At 39.6% G+C, this 25,748-nt stretch overlaps 1 protein-coding gene across 2 annotated transcripts in view; it reads left to right on the top strand.

Moving 5' to 3' along the window:
- The first annotated feature begins 1,316 nt into the window (after positions 1-1,316).
- Positions 1,317-25,748, top strand: part of wipf2 (WAS/WASL interacting protein family member 2) — a 33,598-nt gene continuing 9,166 nt past the window's right edge. Inside the window, exons 1-6 of one of the 2 annotated variants that reach the window (XM_008113359.3) lie at positions 1,353-1,436; positions 22,389-22,468; positions 23,077-23,195; positions 23,942-24,074; positions 24,898-25,011; positions 25,692-25,748. The exon at positions 25,692-25,748 is cut by the window's right edge and continues 606 nt beyond it. In XM_008113359.3, the coding sequence (XP_008111566.2) occupies positions 23,133-23,195; positions 23,942-24,074; positions 24,898-25,011; positions 25,692-25,748 (367 nt within the window). In that variant the 5' untranslated portion in view covers positions 1,353-1,436; positions 22,389-22,468; positions 23,077-23,132. Of the gene's footprint in view, positions 1,437-22,388; positions 22,469-23,076; positions 23,196-23,941; positions 24,075-24,897; positions 25,012-25,691 lie in introns of both variants that reach the window. The other variant, XM_003222566.4, reaches the window with a different exon arrangement.

Raw genomic sequence — 25,748 nt, 5'->3', positions numbered from 1 at the left:
CCATAAGTTGGAAACTATTTGAAGGCAAGCAGCAACAAGAGCCCAAATGCAAAAAAAAGAATAGGACTTCTACACTTTTGATAATAAACGAAGAGGGAAACTCATATAGACAAGCTATATCTCTTGAATTCTATTACGTACCTATTAAAGGGACAGGAGCTTCCTGAACCTTGCCTGATGAAGTTTTCAATATACTCGGTTTTATATATATATATAGATTATTTTGATCAGATCAGAGTTGTTGTCTTTTATGATGTTTTTTTATTTTATTTACTTTTTATTTTATTTTGTTTTGTTTATTAAGTTACAGTTACCTTGTTTATATTGTCTAATGTGCTTTGTCTTGATGTAAACTGTTTGTATGGGTTTCTTTTAGCATGGAATGGTTGCCACATAGTTGGAAACTGCCCAGAGTCCCTTTGGGGAGATAGGGTGGTCTACAAATAAAGATTATTATTATTATTATTATTATTATTATTATTATTATTATTATTCCTTTGGTCTTGTTATAACTTTCTCTTTACGATTAATGCAGGAGGGGGTTGGACAACATGGCCTTTAGGGGTCTCTTCCTACTCCAACAAGCTTCCAACAATAATTATTCACATCACAACAATAATTATTCACATCCTCCTGGGTTATAAATGTCACTTCCTAATTAGTTCTATCATTAAAAAATTTGAATAAGTTTTTTAAACTGCAAAAACTTATGTAGTATTTGAAGGGCATATCCTGAGATTGATATTTGCAGCATTTTAATGTTTTAATGATTTATATAGGGTTTTAATGGCATGTTTTATATTGTATTTGATGGTCTGGCTTTTGTGTATTTGTTTGTTTGTCTTGCATGCAAAAGACCTATGCTATAAGCATTAAATAAAATTGGAATTTGGTATTTGTTTTGGCGGGAGGGTCATCCTGCCACACATTTTGCTGGTTTTTTGCTATATCGTCCAGTCTCAACGAATTCCACACTGTGGCAGCCACAAAAATGAAGTTTCTGGCGTGTAACAACCACTTTCAATGTAAGTACAACACAATGAAACAGGAAATCACACTTTCAATACAGGAACAGAAAATTTTTCATATTGTTACATAGTGTTATTTGTGCCTCTGTAGAAGTCCTGTGTTTTTGAGAGAGGTTCTCCTTCCATCTCTTCTGAAAGTGTCCTAGACCTGACGTCACTCATTCCCTGTCCTTTCCAACATGGCCGCTTTCCACAGCCCTTTCCCTTCTATTTGACCTTCTCGTCATGGCCGACGATTGGCTCTTCCTCCACTCCCTTCCCTTCGTCAAACAAGGAAGGGGCGTGGTCACATCGCGCATGCGCAATGTCTGGGATGGGCGTGTCCCTTGCCGCCATTTTGTTGTGGCCGCCGGGCGGGCTGTTTCCGGGTTGGAAGGCCCTCAGCAGAGAGACCTTCTGAAGGAAGCTGTGAGTAAACGACGACGGCCCCGAAATGTAAAGGGACGTGGGTGGGAGGGACTGGGTTTGCCTGGCCCTTCGTGAGGCTTTGTTTTGTGAGGGAAAAGAGAGAAGGAAAGTCTTGACGTTTGAACTGGGCTCTTATGGAGGCCGAAGGGAGGAATTGGGAGGAGGCTTATGGGGAAGATGAGGGCGATAAAGAGAAAAGGGGGGTGTAATATAGGAGAGTGCTGAGGCCTCAGCAAGTCTGGGATGTTGGGAACCTTAAAGGGCGGAAGTTGGGATTTTCAGAAGTCCTGAAGGTGAATGAGTAGACTGTGTAATGGAAATTTAGGGAAGGGGGAGTAATATGCAGTGAGGTTTTCTTGATGTGAGGATAGAGTTGATGAAGCATCAATATTTAATATTGAGAAATACAGCATGCTGATGGACTACTATAGGGGAGGCCTGCATCTGTAGAATGAATGTAGTTTTACAAGCCCTATAGAGTCCAGGGAGTTGCAGTTTGTTGAGGCACCAGCACTCTTTGGCAGAGAAAGACGAAGACCTTGTTAAAGCACAGCTCCCACGATTCCAGGTTCAGGGGCAAAAGGTGTCTCTCTCTTCCTCTTTTAGATCCCACTCTAGTCCCTGCCACACAGCTGTAAAACATCCACATTGAACTGGATTGTATGGCAGTGTGGACTCAGATAATCTAGTTCAAAGCGGATATTGTGATTATCTGCCTTGATATTCTGGGTTATATGACTGTGTGGAAGGACCCTCTGTTTCAGTAGGGATCTTGTAGCACCTTTGAGACTTCGTAGCATAAGCTTTCATAGACTTGTTGTGTTTTCAAGTTGTTTCCAAGGTATGGTGACTGCAAGGCTTTCTTGGCAAGACTTATTCAGAAGGTTTGCCGTTGCCTTCCTCAGAGGCTGAGAGCCCTTCCACACAGCCATATAACCCAGAATACCAAGGCAGAAAACCCTACAATATCTGCTTTTAACTGGTTTATATGAGTCCACATTGCCATATATTCCAGCTCAAAGCAGAAAATGTGGGATTTTATTCAACTATGGGGAAGGGGTCTGAGAGAGTGTGACTCCCCCATTGTCACCCATTGGGTTTCCATGGCTGAGAGGGGATTCGAGTCCTTTTCTCCAGTTATAGTCCAGGACTCAAATCAATACACTATTCTGGCTCCCAAATTTGAAGCCCCGTCTGCACTGACCTGCAGTTTCAGACTGGTATTGAAGGAAATGGTTTTTGTGTGCAGCGTGATTACATAGGAAATCCTGGAATCAATCTGGAGCCCAGATGATGATTACACAAACAACAAGGACTGATATGCATTAAGGGCTTTCTTCTAGGCCACCTCAGTTTGAAGCTATATTTGAACTGCATTAAATGGTGGGTGTAGGTGGGGCCTGAGTCCATTTCCTTAAATATTTCAGATGAACACAGTTATATCCTTATATCATCCATATATGTAACTATTTGCTTTGTTGCTGTTTTCCTTCTTTTCTTCGCACACCCTGGGTAGCAAAATAGTGGTGCTGTATAAAAATAAACCTTGGTGAATGTTAGAGGTTAAGTGTATTATTATGGGAGTGGTGGATCTAGACATTTCTGGTTTTGGTTAAACCCAATTCAAGACTAGTGATTCTGAAAGGTGACTTTTTCAAGGAAGAGAAGTAGTGTCACTAGGTTTATTTGTGGTTGAGTGTGTATCATTGTGTGGTGGGTGATCTATTAAGAATAAGTGACAGCAAGGATGACAGGCTCTTAAAGTGGAGGAAGTTTCTTATGGACTGTGAATCAAGAGAGGAATGTACGTGGAGGACCTATTTTGTTTTGAAATGGTGGCAGTGGTGTATCTCATTATGTCAGGGAAGTAGGTGGTGACAACAGGAAACTGCTTTTTTTGGTTCCTTACACTTCCATGTATGCTCTCTGCCTTGGAGTGTGGTGGAAGCTCCTTCCTTGGCGGCTTTTAAACAGAGGTAGGATGGCCATCTGTTGGGAGTGCTTTCACTGTGCTTTTCTTGCATGGCAGGGGGTTGGACTAAATGGCCCATGTATTATCTTCCAACTCTATGATTCTAAGAAGCTGAGGACGGGAATTCAGACACGAGAGGAGTCTGTGTCCTGGAATAGTCTGTGGTTTTTTGGAGTGTAATCCTTAATTTGTCACCTGTGAACTTCAAATGAGGAGCTGAATATTAAGGAGACAAGAAGCAGAGCTGTATCTTGTGCGTTGTATGTGGTTGGAATATAGAATGCATACAGCAAGCAGATGATATTTTTTCCCACAGCCATTTGGCCTAAGCGCTTGCTTTCTTCACAACTAAGGCCCTTCTGCAGGCCTTATTTTGGGCTTCTCTGTTCTTAAAAATGGCATTTGGGGCATACTCTAGGTGTGGTTCTCTTTCGTTCATTCCTCAAAGGTAGGTGTGGTCAGTCCAGGTATAGCATTAAACTCATTAAAGAACTGGGTACACAGTCCTCTACAGTGGAAGGTTAAATGTCTTCCTTAGCTGCTTACCAAATGTTATCAGCACTTTTCTGACTGGTGTTTGTTCACTAAATGTGTAGTTCTTTAAACTGGAATGTGCTTATGAATAGAGGGTGTTAACTAACTTGGAAAGCAGAAGTAATCTGCAGTTAAGTAAGATGTGAGACATTTCAAGGCAGTTTGTTAACCTACTTGAAAGATGGGAGACTTGTTGCTAGACTACAGCTCTCAGCAACTGAAGCCAGCGTAACAAGTGGTGAAAAATGCAAGGATGCAGCATCTTGGGGGCATGGTTTCCCAGCCTTGATTTCCCTTCTCACTGAGCAGAATTATAGTTGATCATTTACTAATACAGTAGAGTCTCACTTATCCAAGCCTCAATTATCAAAGCTTCTGGATTATCCAAGCAATTTTTGTAGTCAACATTTCAATATATCATGATATTTTGGTGGTAAATTTGTAAATACAGTAATTACAACATAACATTACTGTGTATTGAACTGCTTTTTCTGTCAAATTTGTTGTATAACATGATGCTTTGGTGCTTAATTTGTAAAATCATAACCTAATTTGATGTTTAATAGGTTTTTCCTTAATCCCTCCTTATTATCCAAGATATTCGCTTATCCAAGCTTCTGCCGGCCCATTTAGCTTGGATAAGTGAGAATCTACTGTAGCTATTTTCATAAAGTTGACTCTTGCCTTCTCACCCTTCCCCCACTGAGAGGGATCACATTCTATTTGGTATCCAAAATGACTGAGTAATTATGAATTTTAATCTGAATTCAGTGGAGCTTCAGATGTGTTGGGAGATGTTGGCCAAGGTAATAGCTTTTAGTTTCATATTTGGTTTTTCAGTTAGATATGATAGATATTACATATAAATGCTCATTTTTAAATGCCATATAAATGTTCCTTCTGCAGGCCTTACCTACTTTTTCATGCCTGTGATAGTGGACATTCCAAAACAAAATGCTGCCTGTAGAGGCTGTAGAATTTCCTCCTATGCAGGTTTTTTAAAGAAGAGACATGGGGCAGACAACTATTCTTGGGGATAGTTGCCTGCAGAAAAAACTAATTACAGCTTTGAAACTGTAGCAATTTATTATATTAGTAATTTGCTTTATGATACATTACATTACTAAATAAATTCTGAAGGAGAGCTATAACAATGAAAAGGTTATTGCAGAAAAGGTTAATGCAGAAAACTGTTGTATTAAGTAAGCTTGCATTAGTATACTTGCTAAACTAGTGCTAGAGTATACTTCATCCAATATAATAACTATGACTTCAAAAAGTTTATGTCCTTAAAATGCCAGAAAATGGTAAATCTTTCAGATTATTGTAATGAAAAAGAGTTTTAAAGTTGCTCCAGGATGACTTACACTTGTAAATGACAGAAAAACAATCCAAAATAGAATGCTCTGCAACATTCCTTGAAAGTGTTGCTGTGCTAGTTTTGCTAGACATCAAGGAAATGATGGTGCACGGCTTGGAAATAAGAATCTACAATTTGGGACCTGCATGTCTGAGTTTCTTATAAATTAACGATCATCATTCATATATTTTATTTGACCAGTAGCCTAGTCAGAGCCTGACACTCTTCCTTTACCTGTGTTTCTCATGATAAAATGGAAACAAGCATTCTATTTAGAGATGAACAAGGACTGAAGAAAACAATTGAGACATTAAATCGACGTGATTTGGACATTTTCCAAATACAGTGGCTGTTGAATTGAGCTACAAGACATGTTATTTAATACTTCATTTCTGTTAGAAGCTCAAAAATGCTTAAGTACTTTAACAGTCATAATATTCACATCCACTTTGAAATGCAGATAGTTAACTAGCCTAGCTGCTGGTTGGTCAGTACCAAGTAACAATGTACAGTAAAATTATCAGGAAATAATATAATTTGTTCTGAGTTTGCCAGTTTTCAGATAGTCAGATACCGTTCTGCCCCCTTTCCCTTTCCCACACTGTTGTCACCTGTTTTTCACCTATATCTCACGTTCTGTGAATTTTTGCTAAAGTCAAAGTCTGATCTCAGCCTGTGGAAGAATATGCTTGCACTTTTGTGGTTAAGTAACTGAAATCGTTGTCTTCAAAGAGCATGACGTTTCTAAGCAGATTGCTAGGGTGGAACTACAGTCTTGCTCTGTCTTCAAGGCACTGCTACTGGTACAGCTCAGTTAATGAAGTAGGTATATTTCTGGGCTTTACTTTTTTAACAGAAAGATTGGTACCAGAGGTAGAAAAAACATGGAAAGAATGGGGATAGGTTCCTATACTACAAAAAAACCCAGCATTTCAACACATTTCAGCAAACTTAATTCAGAATTAACATGAATGCGTTAAATGAAATAATCAGATCAGGTAATCCATGCATAAGCAAACAAACAAACAAAATCTTCTATAACAGTAGTTCTCAGCCTATGGGTCTCCAGGTGTTTTGGCCTACAACTCCCAGAAATCCTAGCCAATTTACCAGCTGTTAGGATTTATGGGAATTGAAGGCCAAAACATTTGGGAACCCATAGGTTGAGAACCACTGTTCTAGAGATTATTTTAAAGCTGTTTCAAAAACCCATCCTGAGTTGATTTTTTTTCTTTCAACAGCCTCTATTTTTCTTACGATTTTCATTTTGGTGGCAAAACTTAACAAGATCTATGCCAGGGGTCCTCAAACTTTTTAAGCAAAGGGCTGGTCCGCAATCCTTCAGACTGTTGAGGGGCCGGATTATCATTTTTAAAAAAACGAACAAATTCCTTTGCACACTGCACAACAACAACAACAATGAAAGACCAATACAATCTTTAAAAATAAAAATATTTTCAACCAAAATAAACCTATCAGGATTTCAATGGTAAGTATGGGTCTTCTTCTGGCCGATGAGATAGTCAAGTTAATTAGGATTGTTGTTGTTGTGTGCCTTCAAGTCATTTCAGACTTTGGGCAAGCCTAAGTCTAAAACTGAGGGTGAGGGTCAGGTAAATGACCTTGGAGGGCCGCATCCGGCCCCCGGGCCTTAGTTTGGGGACCCCTGCTGTTATAACAACTGAAAGAGCAGAGCTGTCCAGACTTTTCATGTTGGTTACACACTTTAGACGTGCGTACTTTCGTGTCACAGTGATTCAGTTTTACTGCCAAACCAGCTATTAATACTGTATAAATTTGATTTTTTCCCTTTACACTTAACACACTACAGTTGATTCTTGTGTAGTTTCCTCTATAGCCACTTCATGTGGTTCATCACAAATATCATTGTCAACAATTTTTCTTTTCTTAATTAGGAACTTATCCATTTTAGTGGTATTTACTACAACTCGATCTACAAATTGTGGAAATTATGAAAGTTATAACAGTACCTGCTCTTGATCAGCACCAGCCTTTGTCAGTGGGATCAGAGGGGAGCATTTTTCATGTGACATGCTTAGGGACTATAGGTGACGCACTAGTGTATCCCGACACACAGTTTGAAAAGCTCTGCGTTTGGGTATAGGCAGCCTACTTTACATTTATCATTTCTTTCTGTTTTGCTCTCCATATATGCTCAATACGTGATTCTGGAAGCGCAACCATTTACCTTGCCTGTTCTTCGTAAGCACACAGTTACAGTGAAATCACTTAGAGTAGAATTTCACTCTTTCTTAGGTCAAATTTTATTGCATTGTTTGCTGCAGTCACATTGCTACAACCTGAACATCTGCCTTTCTTCAGCTCTGCCTCACCATCAATTTTGTAAAATAATTTCCATCAAGACAGAAAATAAGAAAAGGAGTGGATCAGCTGATATCCCATAAAAATACTTCAAAAAAGGAGGTTCTTTGTAGGTTAACATATGCTTGTATCTAATTTCTTTTCCTACATCATATTTTGTACATTCACCAGAACTGTTTTTCCTGATAAAAACGGCTCTGATCACTGAAGAGCTTTCTGAGATGCATCTAAATTTGTTCAGTCTAGATTGCTTGTGAACACTTTATATGTTGCATGGTGCACATAACTTTAGTAATAATGTTAATGTAAACACTGTTACTTGTGATAGTCATGATTAGTTCTCCAATAATTGGACAACTATTGATAGTGTTAATTTTGATTTGCTTGTCACCGTCATCTTAGTGGCAAATAATTATTATAAATTAGAGGATTGTCTGTGAGCGAGAAGTGATCTACACATCTGTGCAGGTGAGATCATTCTCAACAGGTTATAGGACCCACAGCGTGCTATTTGGCAATACTGTCTGAATCACTGAAGGTAATTGCTAGAAAGGTTCTGATATTTTCTGAAAGATTATTGTACCACAGTGGCCATAAATTAAGCTCTCATTCTTGACCTACAGTTTGGTTGTCCACCATCTTAAGATGCATTTTAGATTTTGGAATCTTCATCTCAACATTTTCCCCAGTTTTGGGACTCAGAATAAACACAACATAACCTTTTTTGGTAGTAAAAAAACTATGGACAAGTAGAGAGAAGATTGTATTAGGTAGAATTCAGCTGGCCGTAATGGGTGACCGGAAGAAATATTGTTCGTTGAAGTAGATGAAGTTCAGGTTAATAATAATGATATTGAAAATCCTAAAGCAATCTTTTGAACAATTACTTATCATAGGTTCAGATCAGAAACATTAGCATCTATATTTATTGAGGTATAGTGATAAAGCCAGATGTACCTTTTCAGGAAGCACTGCTACGAGTCCATTATAACTGGTTTGCATAATATGGTGACATACATGCCTGTCACTATGTTGTGGGTAGAAGTAATCTGTGAACATCTCATGGTTGTGTGTGTCAATAGCATTTTGGTAATAGTACTGGTAGATTCTCTGTTTGGTTTGATGTCTGTGATTTCTCACAATCCAACGACCGTGTGTTAATATACTAATATTCAATTTAATTACCAGTGGCCAATACGGTAGACACTAGTTTTGTTGAATCTTTAGTATACTAACCATGTGTGTACATATTAGTATGCTAAAGATTCAATATAACTAGTGGCCAATACGTTAGCTGTGAGTTTTTTAGTTTCACACTTTGTTATAGGGGTATTTTATAAGGTATTTTGTGATCACGGCAGTGTAATACACATGGGTGCATTCTTGATAGAAGACAAAAGGTTCAAGATAGGTGATCCTTTGGAGTTCTATCATAACTGTGTCTCTCAAATGAGTAAATAACCAAATTCCTCATGGGGTTTTATGTGTTCTCTGATATTCTTTTATGTGATCATTGGATAGTGAGTTGTAGTATTATGTGCTTCAAGTTGCATTTTTAAAAACTTCATTACTGTAGTGAATTTTGTTCAATTTTTTGCTCCTCTTTTATTCACTTGTTTAAAGCGATACAGTAGACTCAGTTAACCAGCATCCATGGTGATTGGTAGATGCTGGATAAATATGTTTCTTGTTGCGTGGGAGTAACTATAAACTCTGTACTGGTGATATTAACATTTAAATACAGTAATTAAAAGCAAAGAAAGATGAAGACACTTAATGTAACACAGTTTTATGGTTTTAATGTATGATAAAAAAAACACTTCCATTTTTGTCGGTTGTTGAAAGTTCAGTTTGCTTAAGTTCTGGTTAGCTGAGAGTTTTCTGTATTTTGATTATTTGTGATAGGTATGGAAAAGAACAGTTCCACACAAACTAGATAATACTACTGTTAGTTGGGTTTGTTATTGGTTAAGCGGCCAAACCCAAAGGGTGCTCACCATTGTTTCTTCTTCATCCTCTAAAGAAGTGACTAGTGGAGTGCCGCAGGGTTCGGTCTTGAGCCCAGTTCTGTTCAACATCTTTATTAAAACATCGTAAGCCGTTCCAAATCCTCCCGGGGAGATGGGGTGGAATATAAATAAAGTTTAATATTATTATTATTGGATAAAGGTTTAGAGGGCATGCTTTGCAGATGACACCAAATTAGGAAGAATAACTAATACTCCAGAAGATGGGATCAGAGTTCAAAACAACTTTAACAGATTAGAGAATTGGGGAAAAACTAATAAAATGAATTTCAACAAGGAGAAATGTAAGAAAAAATGATACAGGATGGGTGATGCCTTGCTTGACAACAGTACATGTGAAAAAGATCTTGGTGTCTTAGTGGACAACAAGTTAAAAATGAGCCAACAATGTGATCAGCTAAAAAAAGCCAACGGGATTTTGGGTTGCATCAAAAGGAGTATGTATAGTCTAGATTAAGGGAAGTAATAGTGCCTTTCTATTCTACTTTGGTCACACCTCACTTGGAATACCGTGTCCAATTCTGAGCACCACAATTCAAGAGATATATTGACAAGCTGGAAAGTCCAGAGGAGGGTGACGAAAATGATCAAAGATCTGGAGACCATGCCCTATGAGAAGCAGCTCAAATAGCTGGGGATGTTTAGCTTGCAGAAGAGAAGGTTAAGAGGAGACATGATAGCCATGTATAAATATGTGAAATGATGTCATAAGGAAGAAAGAGTAGGCTTATTTTCTGCTGTCCTGGAGGCTATGACTCAGAGAAATGGGCTCAAATTACAGGAAAGGAGATTTCACCTGAACATTAGGAAGAACTTCCTGATCGTAAGAGCTGTTCAACAGTGGAACTCACTTCCTCAGAGTGTGGTGGAAGCTCCTTCATTGGAGCTTTTAAACAGGCTGGATAGCTATCTGTTGAGGGAACTTTGTGCTTTTCCTGCATGGTAGGATGTTGGACTAGATAGAATCAAATAACTTTATTGTCATTGTACATTATGTAACAAAATTAAATGCTTCCCCAGCACACATCACAATATAAAGCAACACCCCATGGCCCATGTGGTCTCTTCCAACTCTTTGATTCTATGATTCTAGGTGATCTTTAGAATTTTCTCTGGGACTGAGCACTATCAACCTAACTGTCCAATTTGAAGTTTCTTTCTTGAGAAGAAATCTGCCAAAATTTTCATACATCATGGACTGGTTTGAATGTGGTGGTCTGAAATTGAGCACCTTTGTGTTATGAAAGTATTGCGTCATAGATGATGGAATGCATCAAGATTTCTAATTTCTCCATTATGTTATAGGATTGGGTAATATGTTCTTCTCCTTTGAGTGAGATGTATGTCTTAACAGGTTAGCCTTTTGTGAAGTGTTTTGTTTCGTTTATTATTTTTTCAAGTTTTGATCAGTATTTTAATATTTGCCTCAGTTTTAAGGAATCTGCAGTTTCCTGTTTGGGTGTCTAATAGTATCAGAATAAATTTGACAAATTAAGCTGGTCGAAATACACATGTGTTTTCCTTGTGTTCTTTACTCCAAGGTTAGAACTGGTTGGGCTTTGCGTAATCTAATTTGCCCCAGTTGATTGCATTTCTTTCAGATTGTATATTGTAAAGGGTATTAATTGAACTGTTTAGATTTTTAAGCCACTTGAATAAGGTCTTGTACAGTCCTGCCCAATATTGAAGTGTGTTGAGAACTAGATTCCACAGACATGAGGCTTTTTTAAAAAAAGGATGCAATCAACCAATGATCTCTCCACGTTTGTGTTCTGTAATATATACTTTTTCTGTGGTCAAAGGCATACATACAGGAGAATGAAGTAATAGTAGGGACTATAAAACTCAGACTGAAAGTGACTTTGTCATTTTTGAGAATTTCCTTCAAGTTTAACAGTAAAGCACAATTCTCTACAAATTAAAAAGTAGAACATCTTTGATTGGCTCTAGCTTTCTGTTCTGGTTTTACAGCTATAGAAAGCTTTTAACACAGGGAAGTATTGAAAATGTAACTTCCCATAGTGTAAAGCAGCGCAGTCCATTTTTATATCCCACTCTGTTACATGAATAAAACAGCCTGAAAATAGCTGAAGAGGAATGAAGAGTACATCATCTCTGAAGGACACATGCTCTCTACCCATGAAATGTTCATTGTGTGTGTTCCTCAAGATGAATCAGCTCCCTCACCTCATTTCAACGTTGCATCGTCACCATATAAAGAAAGAGTTTGTGCCTTCTCTAGAAAACAGGACTATTTAATGTGACCTGAATGTTAGTACTCTTGTAAGGAGAGCACTATCTATATATATAAAAGGATAAAAAAAATCGGCCTAGGACAAAACAACAAAACTACACATCCCAGAAACACTAAACTTGGCAACACAACCCCTCATCCATACCTGTACGTCAGGGGTCCTCAAACTTTTAAAGCAGCGGGCCGATCCACAATCCTTCAGACTGTTGAGGGGCCAAATTATAATTTGAAAAAAAATATGAACAAATTTCTATGCACACTGCACATGTCTTATTTGTAGTGCAAAAAACAACAACAATGAAAGAACAATACAATATTTGAATATAAGAACAATTTTAACCAACATAAATCTATCAGGATTTCAATGGAAAGTGTGGACCTGCTTCTGGCCAATGAGATTGTCAAGTTAATTAGGATTGTTGTTGTTGTTGTTGTTGTGTGCCTTCAAGTCATGTCAGACTTTGGGCGAGCCTGAGTCTAAAATTATTCATTTATTTATTTACTATTACTACATTTATTTACTACATTTATATCCCACCCTTCTCACCCCAAAGGGGACTCAGAGCAGCTGTATGTACAAACAATATATTATATTATTAGCATAGCACAATATTAGCATTATATATTGCTATATATTGAACTATACCACTGTACTGTAATATTATATATAATATATAACAAATAATTTAATATTATATAATATTATTATTAGTATTATATTATATAACATATTTTAATCAATATTATATGTATATATAATATATTATTAAAACTGATATAATATATATGTTATAAAACGGAGGGCGGGGGCCAGGTAAATGACCTTGGAGGGCCGCATCTGGCCCCCGAGCCTTAGTTTGGGGACCCCTGCTCTACGTTCATACAACAAAAAGAAAAGAAAAATAAAGTCCTAATTAGAGGGAGAGGAATAATTGTTTTTATCCAATTGCTGCCAGTTAGAAGTCTAAACTCTGCCAATTTGGTCTCCTAGCAACCTACTCAGCCCAAGGGACAGGCTCAGTTAGGCCTCAGGCCTCTTCCACACAGCCTATAAAATACAGATTATCTGATTTTAACTGGATTATATGGCAGTGTAGACTCAAGGCCCTTCCATACAGCTATATTACCCATTTATAATCTTATATTATCTGCTTTGAACTGGATTATCTTGACTCCACACTGCCAGATAATCCACTTCAGTGTGCATTTTATACAGCTGTGTAGAAGGGGCCTCATATAATCCCGTTCTAAGCAGATAATATAAGATTATAAATATACAGTAGAGTCTCACTTATCCAACATAAACAGGCCAGCAGAACGTTGGATAAGTGAATATGTTGGATAATAAGAAGGGATTCAGGAAAAGCCGATTAAACATCAAATTAGGTAATGATTATACAAATTAAGCACCAAAACATCATGTTATACAACAAATTTGACAGAAAAAGTAGTTCAATGCTCAGTAATGCTACGTATGTTGTAATTACTGTATTTACAAATTTAGCACCAAAATATCACAATGAATTTAAAACATTGACTACAAAAACATTGACTACTAAAAGGCAGACTGCATTGGATAATCCAGAACACTGGATAAGCGAATGTTGGATAAGTGAGATTCTACTGTAATATGAAATAATTACTGTGGTAATCCAGTCCAACCCAATTCTGCCATGGAGGACACAATCCAAGCACGCCCAACAGATGGCCACCCAGCCTCTCAATAATAATAATAATAATAATAATAATAATAATAATAATAATAATAATAATAATAAGAAGAAGATCATACAATCCTAAGGTTAGGAGACACCCCTAAGGATCATCCAGTTCAACTTCCTTCTACCATGCAGGACGACACAAACCAAGCACTCCTGACAGATGGCCATCCAAGATCTGAACAGTAATAATACACATCGAATCACAGCATCAGACAGTTAGGAGAGGCCCCTAAAGGCCATCCAGTCCAACCCAACTCTGCCATTAAACGATACAATCCAAGCACTCTCAACAGATGGCCAGCCAGACTCTCAATAAGAAGAAGAAGAAGAAGAAGAATATCGTACAATCCTAAGTTTAGCAGATACCCCTAAGGATCATCCAGTTCAACTTCCTTATATCATGCAGGAGGACATAATCCAACCACTCCTGACAGATGACCATCCAATATCTGCACAATAATAATACACATTGAATCATAGCATCAGACAGGAGACACCCCTAAAGGCCATCCAGTCCAACCCAATTCTGCCATGCAGGACACAATCCAAGCACTCCCAACAGATGGCCACCCAGCCTCTCAATACTAATACTACTACTAATAATAATAATAACAACATCATCATCATACAATCCTAAGGTTTAGAGTGACCCCCAAGGATCATCCAGATCAACTTCCTTCTACCATGCAGGAAGATACAATCCAAGCACTCCTGACAGATGGCCATCCAACCTCTACATAATAATGATGATGATGATGATAATAATAATAATAATAATAATAGAAGCATAGAATCCAAGAGTTTGGAGAGACCCCTAAGGGCTGTCCAGCCCAACCCTTTCTACTATGCAGCAGGACACAATCCAAGCATTCACAGCACATGGACAACGTATAAATACTATACAGTACTACACAGGGACATAGACCCCCTCTACCCTCACCACTTTCACAGTACACACACAGCCAAATGCATACTAAACATAAAGACAACCGTGCAACAGACATTCAATACCACCACTACCTCAAGAAATTCTCACCAATACCACCAGACTACGCCACAGCAACACGTGGCCGGGCACAGCTAGTGGTATATAATACATCAACAAGAGAGACTGTGAACCATATGTGGGTCATAGTCGTGAGTTCTGTGGTCTACCTCATTGTCAGATTTGCCTTTACCTCCTTTCCCCCATTTAGGAGAGTTGGCAGGAGAGTGAGTTGTGGACCAAGCACCATCACCATCAGAAGATGTCTCTATATCCCCATGCATAGCTGGGGGCATTAATCATGGCTAAAAGAGGAATTCTTATTGGGAGCAGCAGTAGCTCCTTCATCTTTCAAAATGCAGGTGAAAGCAGTGAAACTGAAAATTTGAAAGATCAAGGTGTGTTTTCTCCATGCAGCACTCTTCATCAGCTGGTTCTCTTTATGCCCCCAAAACAGACTCCTTAGCTAAGTCTGCATAGCAGGAATTCAGTCCAACTGTTTCCTCTATCCCAGCATTTCCATTATTGCAACTTCCCATGAGCCCTTGAGTCTTATCCAGCCTGTGCTGAAGAAGGAAGGAAGATGTTTGAGAAGTGGAAATTGTATAAATGAGCCCGGAGCGATGAAAAGAGAGCAGAGCCTTCTAGCACTGTTGACAGCAGCCCAGTTCCATTTTCCTATGGGTCAGTGGATCTTGATAGATAAAAGCTTAATATCACATTTGACCAAAAAAAATGCACAACCATGAATAAAAAGTCTCCAGCATATGTTATGTTTTTGCAGATTTCACAGAGGGGGTGCAGTAAATAATAGATGATAGACGTGACCCGCTGCTGAAGATAATAAACAGCTCCCTTGAGCAAGGAGTCTTTCCAGAGGGATTAAAAGAGGCAGTGGTCTCTCCTCTGCTGAAAAAACCAGATTTAGATCGTTTGGTTCCCTCCAGCTACCGCCCAGTTTCGAATCTTTCATTTCTGGGCAAGGTGATTGAGAGGGCAGTAGCGGTGCAGCTGCAGCAGTTCCTAGACGACACAGCCGGACTGGATCCTTTCCAGTCTGGCTTCCGTGCGGGGCATGGGACAGAGACTATATTGGTTTCCATCACAGATCATCTCCGATGCCAGCTTGACCGGGGCGGTCAATGTCCCCTCTACATTGTGGGGTTCCTCAGGGGGCCATTCTCTCCCCTCTGTTGTTTAACATCTATATGCAACCACTTGCTCAGCTGGTCCGAGATTTCGGGCTTGAGTGTTATCAATATGCTGACGACACTCAGCTTGTGTTAAAGATGGAAGGCCAACCGGAGTCTGTACCCGACAGTTTTCACCAGTGCCTCGAGGCCATTATTGGATGGTTGCGTTCCAGTAGGTTGAGGGTGAATCCAGCAAAGACGGAGATCCTATGGCTGGGCCGACCGGGCAGTGGGGATATCCAGTTGCCAACCCTGGATGGCGAAGTGCTACGCCCGTCTTCACTAGTAAAGAGTCTGGGAGTCCTCTTGGACCCTTCATTGACGATGGAGGCCCAGGTCTCCGCCGTTACCAAAACTGCCTTTTTTCATCTTCGGCAGGCTAGACGGCTAGCCCCCTCTCTATCTAGGGACAACCTGGCTACAGTCATTCAGGCTACAGTCATCTCGAGACTGGATTACTGTAATGCCCTTTACATGGGCCTTCCTGTGTCGGTGATCCGGAAGCTCAAATTGGTGCAAAATGCAGCTGCCCGGCTCCTTGCGGGAGTCCCGATAAGATGCCACATAACACCAATCTTACGGCAGCTGCACTGGCTACCAATTGAGCACCGGATCACTTTCAAAGTGATGGTGCTTACCTTCAAGGCCTTACATGGTCCAGGGCCAATATACCTGAGGGACCGCCTCACCCCCTACAAACCCCAGAGATCCCTCCGTTCTGAGGACCAAGACCTGCTGGAAGTCCCCAGTTTTAAGACCTTGCGTCTAACTGCAACTAGACGCAGAGCCTTTTCAGTAGTGGCGCCATCTCTGTGGAACACCTTGCCACCTGAAGTTCGTGCCTTGCGGGACTTGTTGGCCTTCCGCAGGGCATGTAAGACACACCTGTTTCGGCAGGCTTTTGAGTTCTGTTGCTGATGTTTTAAAAGGTGCTTTTAGGATGTTTAAAGTTTTTTTTTTAGAGATGTTTTTAAAATGTTTTTTAAATTGTTGATTTTAGCCGGTTCTTGTAAGCCGCTCTGAGCCCTAGGGGAGTGGCGGCATATAAGTTTGAAAAATAAATAAATAAATAAATAAATGATAAACATGTGAGAAATCTGTCTTCTGAAAACTTCCTGAAGACCTTTGATAGGAGCTTAATGTTTAAAGGCTGCTAATTTGGAAACCTTTTCAGATTGGAAAGAATTTGAATTGGCTGCATGAACTTTTTTGAATTTTGAGAGAGGAAATTTACTTCAGGGGGCTGTATCGGTTTCCCTAGCGGGCCTGCCTTTTTATATGTATACCTCAAAATGAAGTTGGGGGATGTGGTACTTGGCTGCTAACTCCTGAGTCCTTATTTAACCTTCATGGGGCTGACTTGAAAGCTCTGTCTGCTCATGCAGCAGCTCTGCTCACCCATGCCAAAGGTGCCAATCCAAGCAAATGTCCCTTGTGTCACAAGCTGATTTAATTTTAGGCACAGTAATGCTCTACTTGGCATGTTTGGACTAATGTAAAAGCTTTCTCTGAGGGGATGCCACCTGAGCCTTTTTCTGTAGAACTGTCAACTTTCTCTCTTGGGTTTCTAGTATATTATATTGTGAGCCAGTTTTTTAGATCTCTAGGGCAACTCTGGGTTTCCCCATTGCTACAAGAAACTCTGGGCTGTTCCAACATGTCAATGACCAAAGTCACTCTCTGAACCTTGCAGAACAATTGTCTGAAACTGGAGAGTTTCTGATAAGTCAGTCGCCATGATCGTATTATCTCTTGTTTAGGCTTTCCCTCCTGCAGGTGATGTACTGATTGGAGTGATTCATTCCTCCCACCCACCACTGTTGAATCTGCCAGATGTATGAAAATCCCTTAAGGCATTTCCATTTGGTATGGTTAGCATTTCTCTTGAAGCAATTTCACCTCTATGGGATTTGGAGCTATCATCGCCAAGCTGTACTATTCGCAGATGTTTTAGTTCCTTTGCTCAGAAATCTAGTCTGTTTGGATTTCTTAGACTGCATCAAATATAAGATGCTAGAGGGAATACCTCATGAAGTTAAGAATTATGATTAGCACAAACTTTTGGGTTTAATTAAAGCAAAAGGCAGTCTAAATATATTTTCCCAGATTTGCAAGGACATTTAAGACTAAAAGAGAGGTGAGATCTTGCTATAGCTGCCATAATGCTGCCCCATGCTGTACTTAGTCTTTCCTTTGCTATATTCTTTGTCTGTTCATGTGAGATTTCACAGGGAAGTGATTATTTCTCCTTGGGCTCTCTTTAATGCATGAGGTACACAGAAGGTAACCATTGTTGGAAAAGTAATTGTTGATGTAGTAAATACTGGACAGAGAGAAAATGACATCTTGTTTTTGCAGTAATGAGAGTGATTATATCAGGATCACTGTGTTTCAGTAAAGGTAATGAGCCAGGATGCATATTATGATTAAACTACCTCTGTTCCCACAGTTGCAGTCTTGCTCATGAGCAAAAAAGAATCCAACTACTGATTTAAATGTTAGAGTTTAGTTTCAGTAATTTTTGTCTGTTACAGATTCAAAGATAACTTTTATTATAGTAGGTGTTTTTGGAGACATTGTATGGGCATGGCACTTGTTGATTGATAAAGTTCATTAGAAACTAAAGACATATTTGGGAGCACTACTGCATCTCCTATCTACTCATTTGTGTTGCATGCTTCTTGAAAGGGTTTCAGATGAGAACCCTGTGAACCTGATAACAAATCTAGAACTGTTGTATGTCCTGATCCCTTTTAGCAGTGTTAATCCTACTGAAATGTAACTTCTATTATTTGGACATACGTACAAGTACCCATTTCTCCCCATGCCTAAAAATGAAATCCAGAAACAATACCAAGAGCTAGAGGAGGCTATATTACAGGAAAGATAAGCATTCTAATATGGCATAACCCAGGGGTCCCCAAACTTTTTAAGCAGGGGGCCAGTTCACGGTCCCTCAGACCATTGGAGGGCCGGATTATAGTTTTTTTTTAAAAAAGCTATGAACAAATTCCTATGCGTACTGCACATATCTTATTTTGAAGTAAAAACAAAAACAAAAAAGGAACAAATACAGTCTCAATGTTAATAATAATAATCATAATCATCATCATCATCATCAAAATAATAAAGAGGGTTGGAAGAGACCCCTTGGGACATCTACTCCCTCCCCCTTTTGCTTTTGTGCATCACATCATAATCAAAGCACCCCTGACAGATAGCCACCCAATAACAACAACAACAACAACAACACCATAATAAACATGGTTGGAAGAGACCCCTTGGGCCATAGAGTCCAACCCCTTTCTCCCTTTGTGAACCAAAACATAAAGCACCCCTGACCAACAACAACAACAACAACAATAATAATACACTAAAAATCAGGGTTGGAAGAAATGGCTAGCCTTCAAGAAAAATGAATCCACGACAGGGCTGCAAAGGAGGGAGTCTGTGTGGCAAGATAAAACGGGAGGCCTCTACCTTTGACCACAGGCATGCCCCTATTGTTGTTTCGCCTCCTCCATTGCAGGAAGGCGCCTACCAGGTGAGGGAGGAGGAGGAGGAGGAGTGTGCGAGGTGAGCGAGGAGGCAGGAAAGGCACGCATCTTTCCCTCCTCTCTCGTTCTGTGCAGGCCTTCCTCAGCGGTAGCGAGGAGGAAAGGAGGAAAGGCCCACGCCTTTTCCTCGCCCCGTGAGGCCCTTCCTCGACAGCGGGAAAGGTGCGTGCGTGACGAGGAAATGGCGTGCGCCTTTCTCACTTCTCTCACCCCACGCGCACCTTTCCCACTGCCTTCCTCGACGGCGGCAGCGGGAAAGCTGCCCGCGAGGTGAGGGAGGAAAGTCACATGCCTTTTCCTCGCCTCGTGCAGCTCTTCCTCGGCGGCGGCAGCAGCGGGAAAGGTGAGTGCAGGGCGAGGAAAAGCCATGCACCTTTCCTCCCTCACCCTGCGCTCACCTTTCCCGCGGCCTCCCTCAGCCGCGGCAGCGGGAAAGCGCCCCACGCAGCGGGGGAGGAATGCCTTTTCCTCCCCCCGTGCAGCCCTTCCTCGATGGTGGGAAAGCTGCCCCTGGGGTGAGGGAGGAAAGCCGCACACCTTTTCCTCGCCCCGTGCGGCCCTTCCTCAGCAGCGGCAGTGGGAAAAGTGCCTGTGGGGCGATGGAGATAAGAAAGGCATGTGCCTTTTCCTCCTTCTCCACACTACACGCACCTTTCTTGGCGGAGGAGGAAGGAGCCACCACCGCGGGGGCCGGATAAATGGCTCCGATGGGCCGGATGTGGCCCGCGGGCCGTACTTTGGGGACCCCTGGCATAACCTCTAAACAACCAATCTTTAGGCAGATTGATCTTCAAAATATGGACAGTGTAACTTCATCCATATATTCTCTCAAAACAGAGACAACTACAAAACAGACAGTGTTTGCTTACAATAATGAGTACTATGGTACCTTGGTATCTCCTGGGATTTATTGATATCAAAATTTGTGAATGCTCAGGACCTATTATATAGTAAAATGGTGTCCTTTATATAAAATGACAAAATTGAGTTTTGCTTTTAGAATGTTTGTCAGTTTTCAATCTGAATGGTCAAGTCTGAATGCAGAATCTGTAGCTACGGAAGGCCTAACTTTATCTAAGAAACACTTGAATAACAAAGCAGATGAGCCAGTGCATCACATATCTGCTAGCCTGATATAGAGTCATGGCCTTCTAGTTGATCAGGGTTTCTTATACTAGGAAGAACCTTTGAAATGTTTGCCTGTACACTACCCGAGGTTTCATGAGTAAGTGCATACTTGTTCCTTGTAAACAAGTCATTTCCTCTTCTCTTCAGGTGATGATAGTATGAAACTGTCATGCTACCCACATTGCAATTATTTCAGGGACTACATACTTTTGAATGCTGGTGATGCCAAGTGTGTGACTTTACTAGGATCAGAATGGGAGCAGGAAAAAGATTTGGGAAGGGAGCGACAGAATACTGTCCCATTGGGGGTTCAAGCAGATGAAATTGAAAGAACTGTTCTGTTGCCTCTGGATTAAAAACTTCCAGCTAAGTATGTTTTACTTTTTAAATGTTTATTTCACTCTAAAAGTGGCTGTAAGTATCTGTTAGCTTTTATAACATGCTATGAATATAGGAAAATATTGCCTTTTCCTTTTTGAGATGTGAAGGCTTAAAAATTGTCATAGATAAGTGGTAGAAGTAAACATTAGCCTTGAGTATAGATATTTATTTTAACATTTTTATAACTTCCTTTTACTTTCTGAACTGGTGCTCTTACATCAAACAAACAAAGGAAATCTTCAGGTTACAAAAAGGGGAGCGGTAGAGGTGAGGAACTACCTTTCAGCAGTGACTGAAAACGTGTATGTTTATTGCAGGTTAGAAAGCAAGAGACTAGCTGGTTTTTGTGGCATTGAATTATCTCACACCTGCTAATTGGGACAAAATCTTTGATTATGCAAATTTAACTGGTCAGCTAATTGATTAAAATGTAACAATTGATTTATATTTAATGATGATGTTGTAGCTTTAATACTTAGATAAAATTGCAGTTTACAAACAAATGCAACAAAAATAATTCATAAAAAGTCAGTGAGTCTACAAATGTAATGTAAAAAAGAATAAACAAATAAATATAAGCTCATTAGACCCAGGTAGCTAAATGGTTTGTGCAAATCACTTTCAGAGCTAAGCAGCATAGCCTTAATAGAGTGTGTCTGTGGGCTGGGAAATGTCTAATTCTGTCAGTTCCCAAAGTGATGGTGGAAATAGGTGGAAAAACCTGCAGGTCTTTAGCTTTTCAATAATAGGTGTTCTTTTTGATTAATGTTTGAAAAACTTCTATGGTTGGAGAAAAAGGCTAGTGAAAATATGTGTTCTTTTATGTGAATTGCCTTTACTGTATTAAGGATTTCAAAAAGACCAGAATTGCTGGCAGTTCCTCTGTTGGAGTTACTGGGATTTCATCTTATCTTTGCCTGGAGCTGCTCTAACTTCCTTGTTTTTGTACACATGTTCTGAAACTGGATGCATTCCAGTAGCATTTGACTTTCCTGTTCAAAATAGTTCTGACTGCTAACTTGTCATTGGCTTGTGGCTCCTGACATATACCAGCTCTATACTATGGGGATGAGTTGTGCTGTTTCCTGTATCAGCCTCCTCCTGAGCATTTCTGTTGTTATATGGTGTCTGGTAGAACTCCATATTTGATTGTCAGATTATGGCCAGTCTGTATAGCTCTGCTGTATCAGCTAATACACTGCTATGTGTGTTGAAACCTGAACTTGGTTTGTTTTCCTAATCAGTAGCACGTGGTTAAGGTGTTATCTGGAAATGTGAGGAAAAATCTTGCAAACTCTTACCTGCCAACTATATAATACTAGATCATCCGATGCCTTGGCATTCCCATTTTCCTTAATCTCTAAATATGTGGGAGATCTGCTTTCCCTCCATTCAGTGAAGTGTGTGAAGTTCTTTTTGTAAGAATATAAGTGTGTGTCTGCACTGCAATTTGAAACCTGTTTGAAATTAGTTTTGTTGTTTCCGTTTCCTTCAAAGGACTACGGGAATTGCAACCCTGGAAGGATGCTGAGAATGTGGTTAAACAAGTTTGGAGGAAAGCTTCAAACCGGTTTTAAGTATGTAGACATGAAAAGAATGGCATTTGTTAGGAGGCTTTTAAAATTGTTTTTACATAAGGTTTATATTCCAAAATTGTGGAAATCTGGACGCTTGTGCCTCATTTCTATTGTGTTTGGCATCCAAGAGAAGGAAGGGTACATCTGCCTTTTTATTCCACCCTTGTTTTCTATTTCCCATTATGTCTCTGATTAATTCATGAATTTAAAAAATCTGAAAAGCAGAGGAAAGGTTAGTGGTATTAAAGAATGGTACAGCATACAAATGTTCTTCCATAATATTTCTGTTTAGCCTTGATTCTTAAAGATTTCTTTTTCAATCAAGCCAAACTTTTTGATTTGCTTGTAGTTCTCTGATGCATTCTCTGTATTACAGGACTTGGGGACTTTTGTATATAACTTGCGTAGTCTTTTAAGGCATTTTAAACTATATAAGTCATCAAAATAATCCCTAATCTATTATACTTTGGTACAATAGCTGGTGGGGATGATACAGAATGTGGACAAAGCCTTTGGCATGGAATAGTGCATTCTGTATTCTGGCACCTTTTTCTATTGTGTTTGCTGCTGTTTTTTGACAAATTTGTATTTTGCTTTGAACTTTATAGGTTGATGAGTGACCAAAAGTTATCTTTACGCTGAGCCAGCAGGGAGTGGGACGAAGATGCCAATACCACCTCCCCCTCCCCCTCCCCCTGGACCACCCCCACCTCCGACTCTCAATCAGGTAGGGACTTCTCCTGCTCCAACACACTGCCCTTCTATTCACTTTTGGGTGACCAGTAACCTATAACTGACAAATATTCCTTCTAACACAGTGAATTACCCAGGTTGCATTTCTGTCACATTTCTGTGCTCTGGAAGCATATCTGGTAAAGACATGCATCTTGATATCTGCACAGATCATACCTAAAACAGGTGGAAAGTTAATCTGGTCTAAGGCAGCTTCATGCCTACATTGAAGCTTTGGATTAAGGTTCTAAGTTCAAAGCATACATCTCCAGAAAATTATTCCAAAACAATTTGGCTGGGGGACTGACAACCTTGGAGAAGTGGTACTGGGCATAATAGATGTGTTTGCCAAAGCATAGTTAGATGTTCTTAAAATAGGTTGATGAATTAGGATAGTGATAGAGATGGGAGCTGCAGGTAAAATGAAAGGTGATTGAGTCATTCAATGAAACTCTTTTCCAAACCATAGAAACATGAATACTGTTTTAGCTGCAAAAATGCAGGTTCTTAGGCTGTGATGTTTTGATTACAGTGTGCATGCTATCTGCTTGGTTTAATTTATTCACTAGTAAGGAAACAGGCTCTGCTTAGCTCTAAAGCTGTGGAGGGAGGAGAGAATGTAGTTTATCATTTTGAAGAAGCAATCCTTGAGCAGATTGGCTAAATAGTAGCTATTTTCTTAGCAAACTAAGCTAAACTACTTGTGTGTTTATTTACTTATAGACTATCTTCTCCTTTCAGGCTAACATAGACCCTCCAAAATTGAGCAGGGATGAACAGCGAGGGAGGGGAGCCCTGTTACAAGATATCTGTAAGGGAGCCAAGTTGAAAAAAGTGACCCAAGTCAATGACCGGAGTGCACCCATCATTGAGAGTAAGTATGAGTTCTCAATAACAGTTGAATAGCTCTTTGCCATCTAATATAAGAAAAATGGTTACTGGACTTTAAGTGTAATAGCCCCATTTGTAAATAAAACTCTTGTACCTTCTTTTGGAATAACATATGGACGAAAGATAATAATAAAATTGAACAAAGTTTGGGCATTAATATTCAGGAGAATTCAGGAATAATTTACAACTTTTACAAACAGAGACAGCAGGTGAAATGTGTAGGAAGAGTTATGGCACAAGACATATCTGAGATGGATTTTATTATCACTTGGTAATGTCCTGCTTTATGTGAAAAATTGTTGATTTAGATTTTTGCCATATTATAAGGAAAAAACAGGCGAGGAAGAAATGTTTTCTTCTTCTTCGTGTAATGTTGCATATGGCTGGGTTCATTTACATGGATGTCACTGACAGATGTTTCCTACATCTTACTGTGAACCTGCTGGCTAATGAAATCTGCAGGTTGAATCCCTACTGAAAATGATACTTCCTGCAAAAGCCCAATAATTGACATTCAGGGAATGTCTTTATCCCTGCATTGCTCTCAGATGCACTCCATCTAGAATTGTAAGTGCGATCCACTTTCTGGACATTTATTTAAAATGTTAAGCGACATTTTATTATACTCTCTTAAGCACAGCGTGATTTTGTTTTACGGTATTTTTTCTTTATTATCATCAAATTTATGTTCGTCACATTCAGGCCTTAACAAGGTGTTCAATTTGATCTGTAGTTTTGCCAGTAAACTGCTAGACTGTGTTACAAACTTGGTCATGTTGACTGATTTGGGAACTCATTTGTTTCAGAATCCAAGGGCGGTGGTGGCTACAGCTCTGGTGCATCTCCCCTGCAACCGAGAGGGGGCTTATTTCAAGGTGGTGTCCCTAAGCTCAGACCAGTGGGAGTAAAGGACAATTCAGGTGATTTAGCCATATTATTAAATAACAGTGCCTTTTGCAGATCATTTTAATGCCTTGCAATTTCATAGTGTTGATAAACATTCCACATTCTCAGGAGGGATGATTTGATTTTTAGCTGAATCTATTCCCTCTTGATATAATCAGCAGAGTTTCTGTCAACTTTTAAGGAAAAATCAGCATAACTGATAATGACTAGGCTTTTTGTCAGTGTTGGAATTCAGATCTTTTCTGTTTCTGGAATACTTTCCCAGTGGTGACTTCTTCAACACCCAGTGGATATATTTTTATTTGTCTTGGTTGACCATAGTTTCCTATCCAGATTGAAACTGGCATCCAGAAATTGCATTTTCTTCACTGTGTTCTTTCAAATAGGCCGTGAAGTAGTTTAATTTAATCTGCTTCGTGTATTTCTTCTGCTGTTGAAAGTATTTACGCTTAAATTTTTTGAATGTTGGTATTTTACCTCTAAAAATACGCAGTCTTTGTCACTGTACACCAATGGCTTCCGTTTTTCTATAGGAATCAGGTGATTTTACTGAATTCAATGGTGGTCTTGTGAAATAGAATTGTCATCTTTATGGGGTCAAACGTTCTTAGCAAAATTAATGCAAAGTATATCCCAATTGCTAACAATTTTGCTTCTGTAAAGTGATAATGCTGTGTTGTTTTTCTGGTTTCAGACAGTCCCTCAGGGAAGCAGTCACTGCAGGTTCCTGGGACCAGATCAGTTGCACCAC

This window comes from Anolis carolinensis, chromosome 6 (genome assembly GCF_035594765.1).
Source record: "Anolis carolinensis isolate JA03-04 chromosome 6, rAnoCar3.1.pri, whole genome shotgun sequence".
Classification (NCBI taxonomy): Eukaryota; Metazoa; Chordata; class Lepidosauria; order Squamata; family Dactyloidae; genus Anolis; species Anolis carolinensis.
Note: the sequence above shows the minus strand (reverse complement) of the source record. Positions and strands in the feature narration are given on the sequence as shown.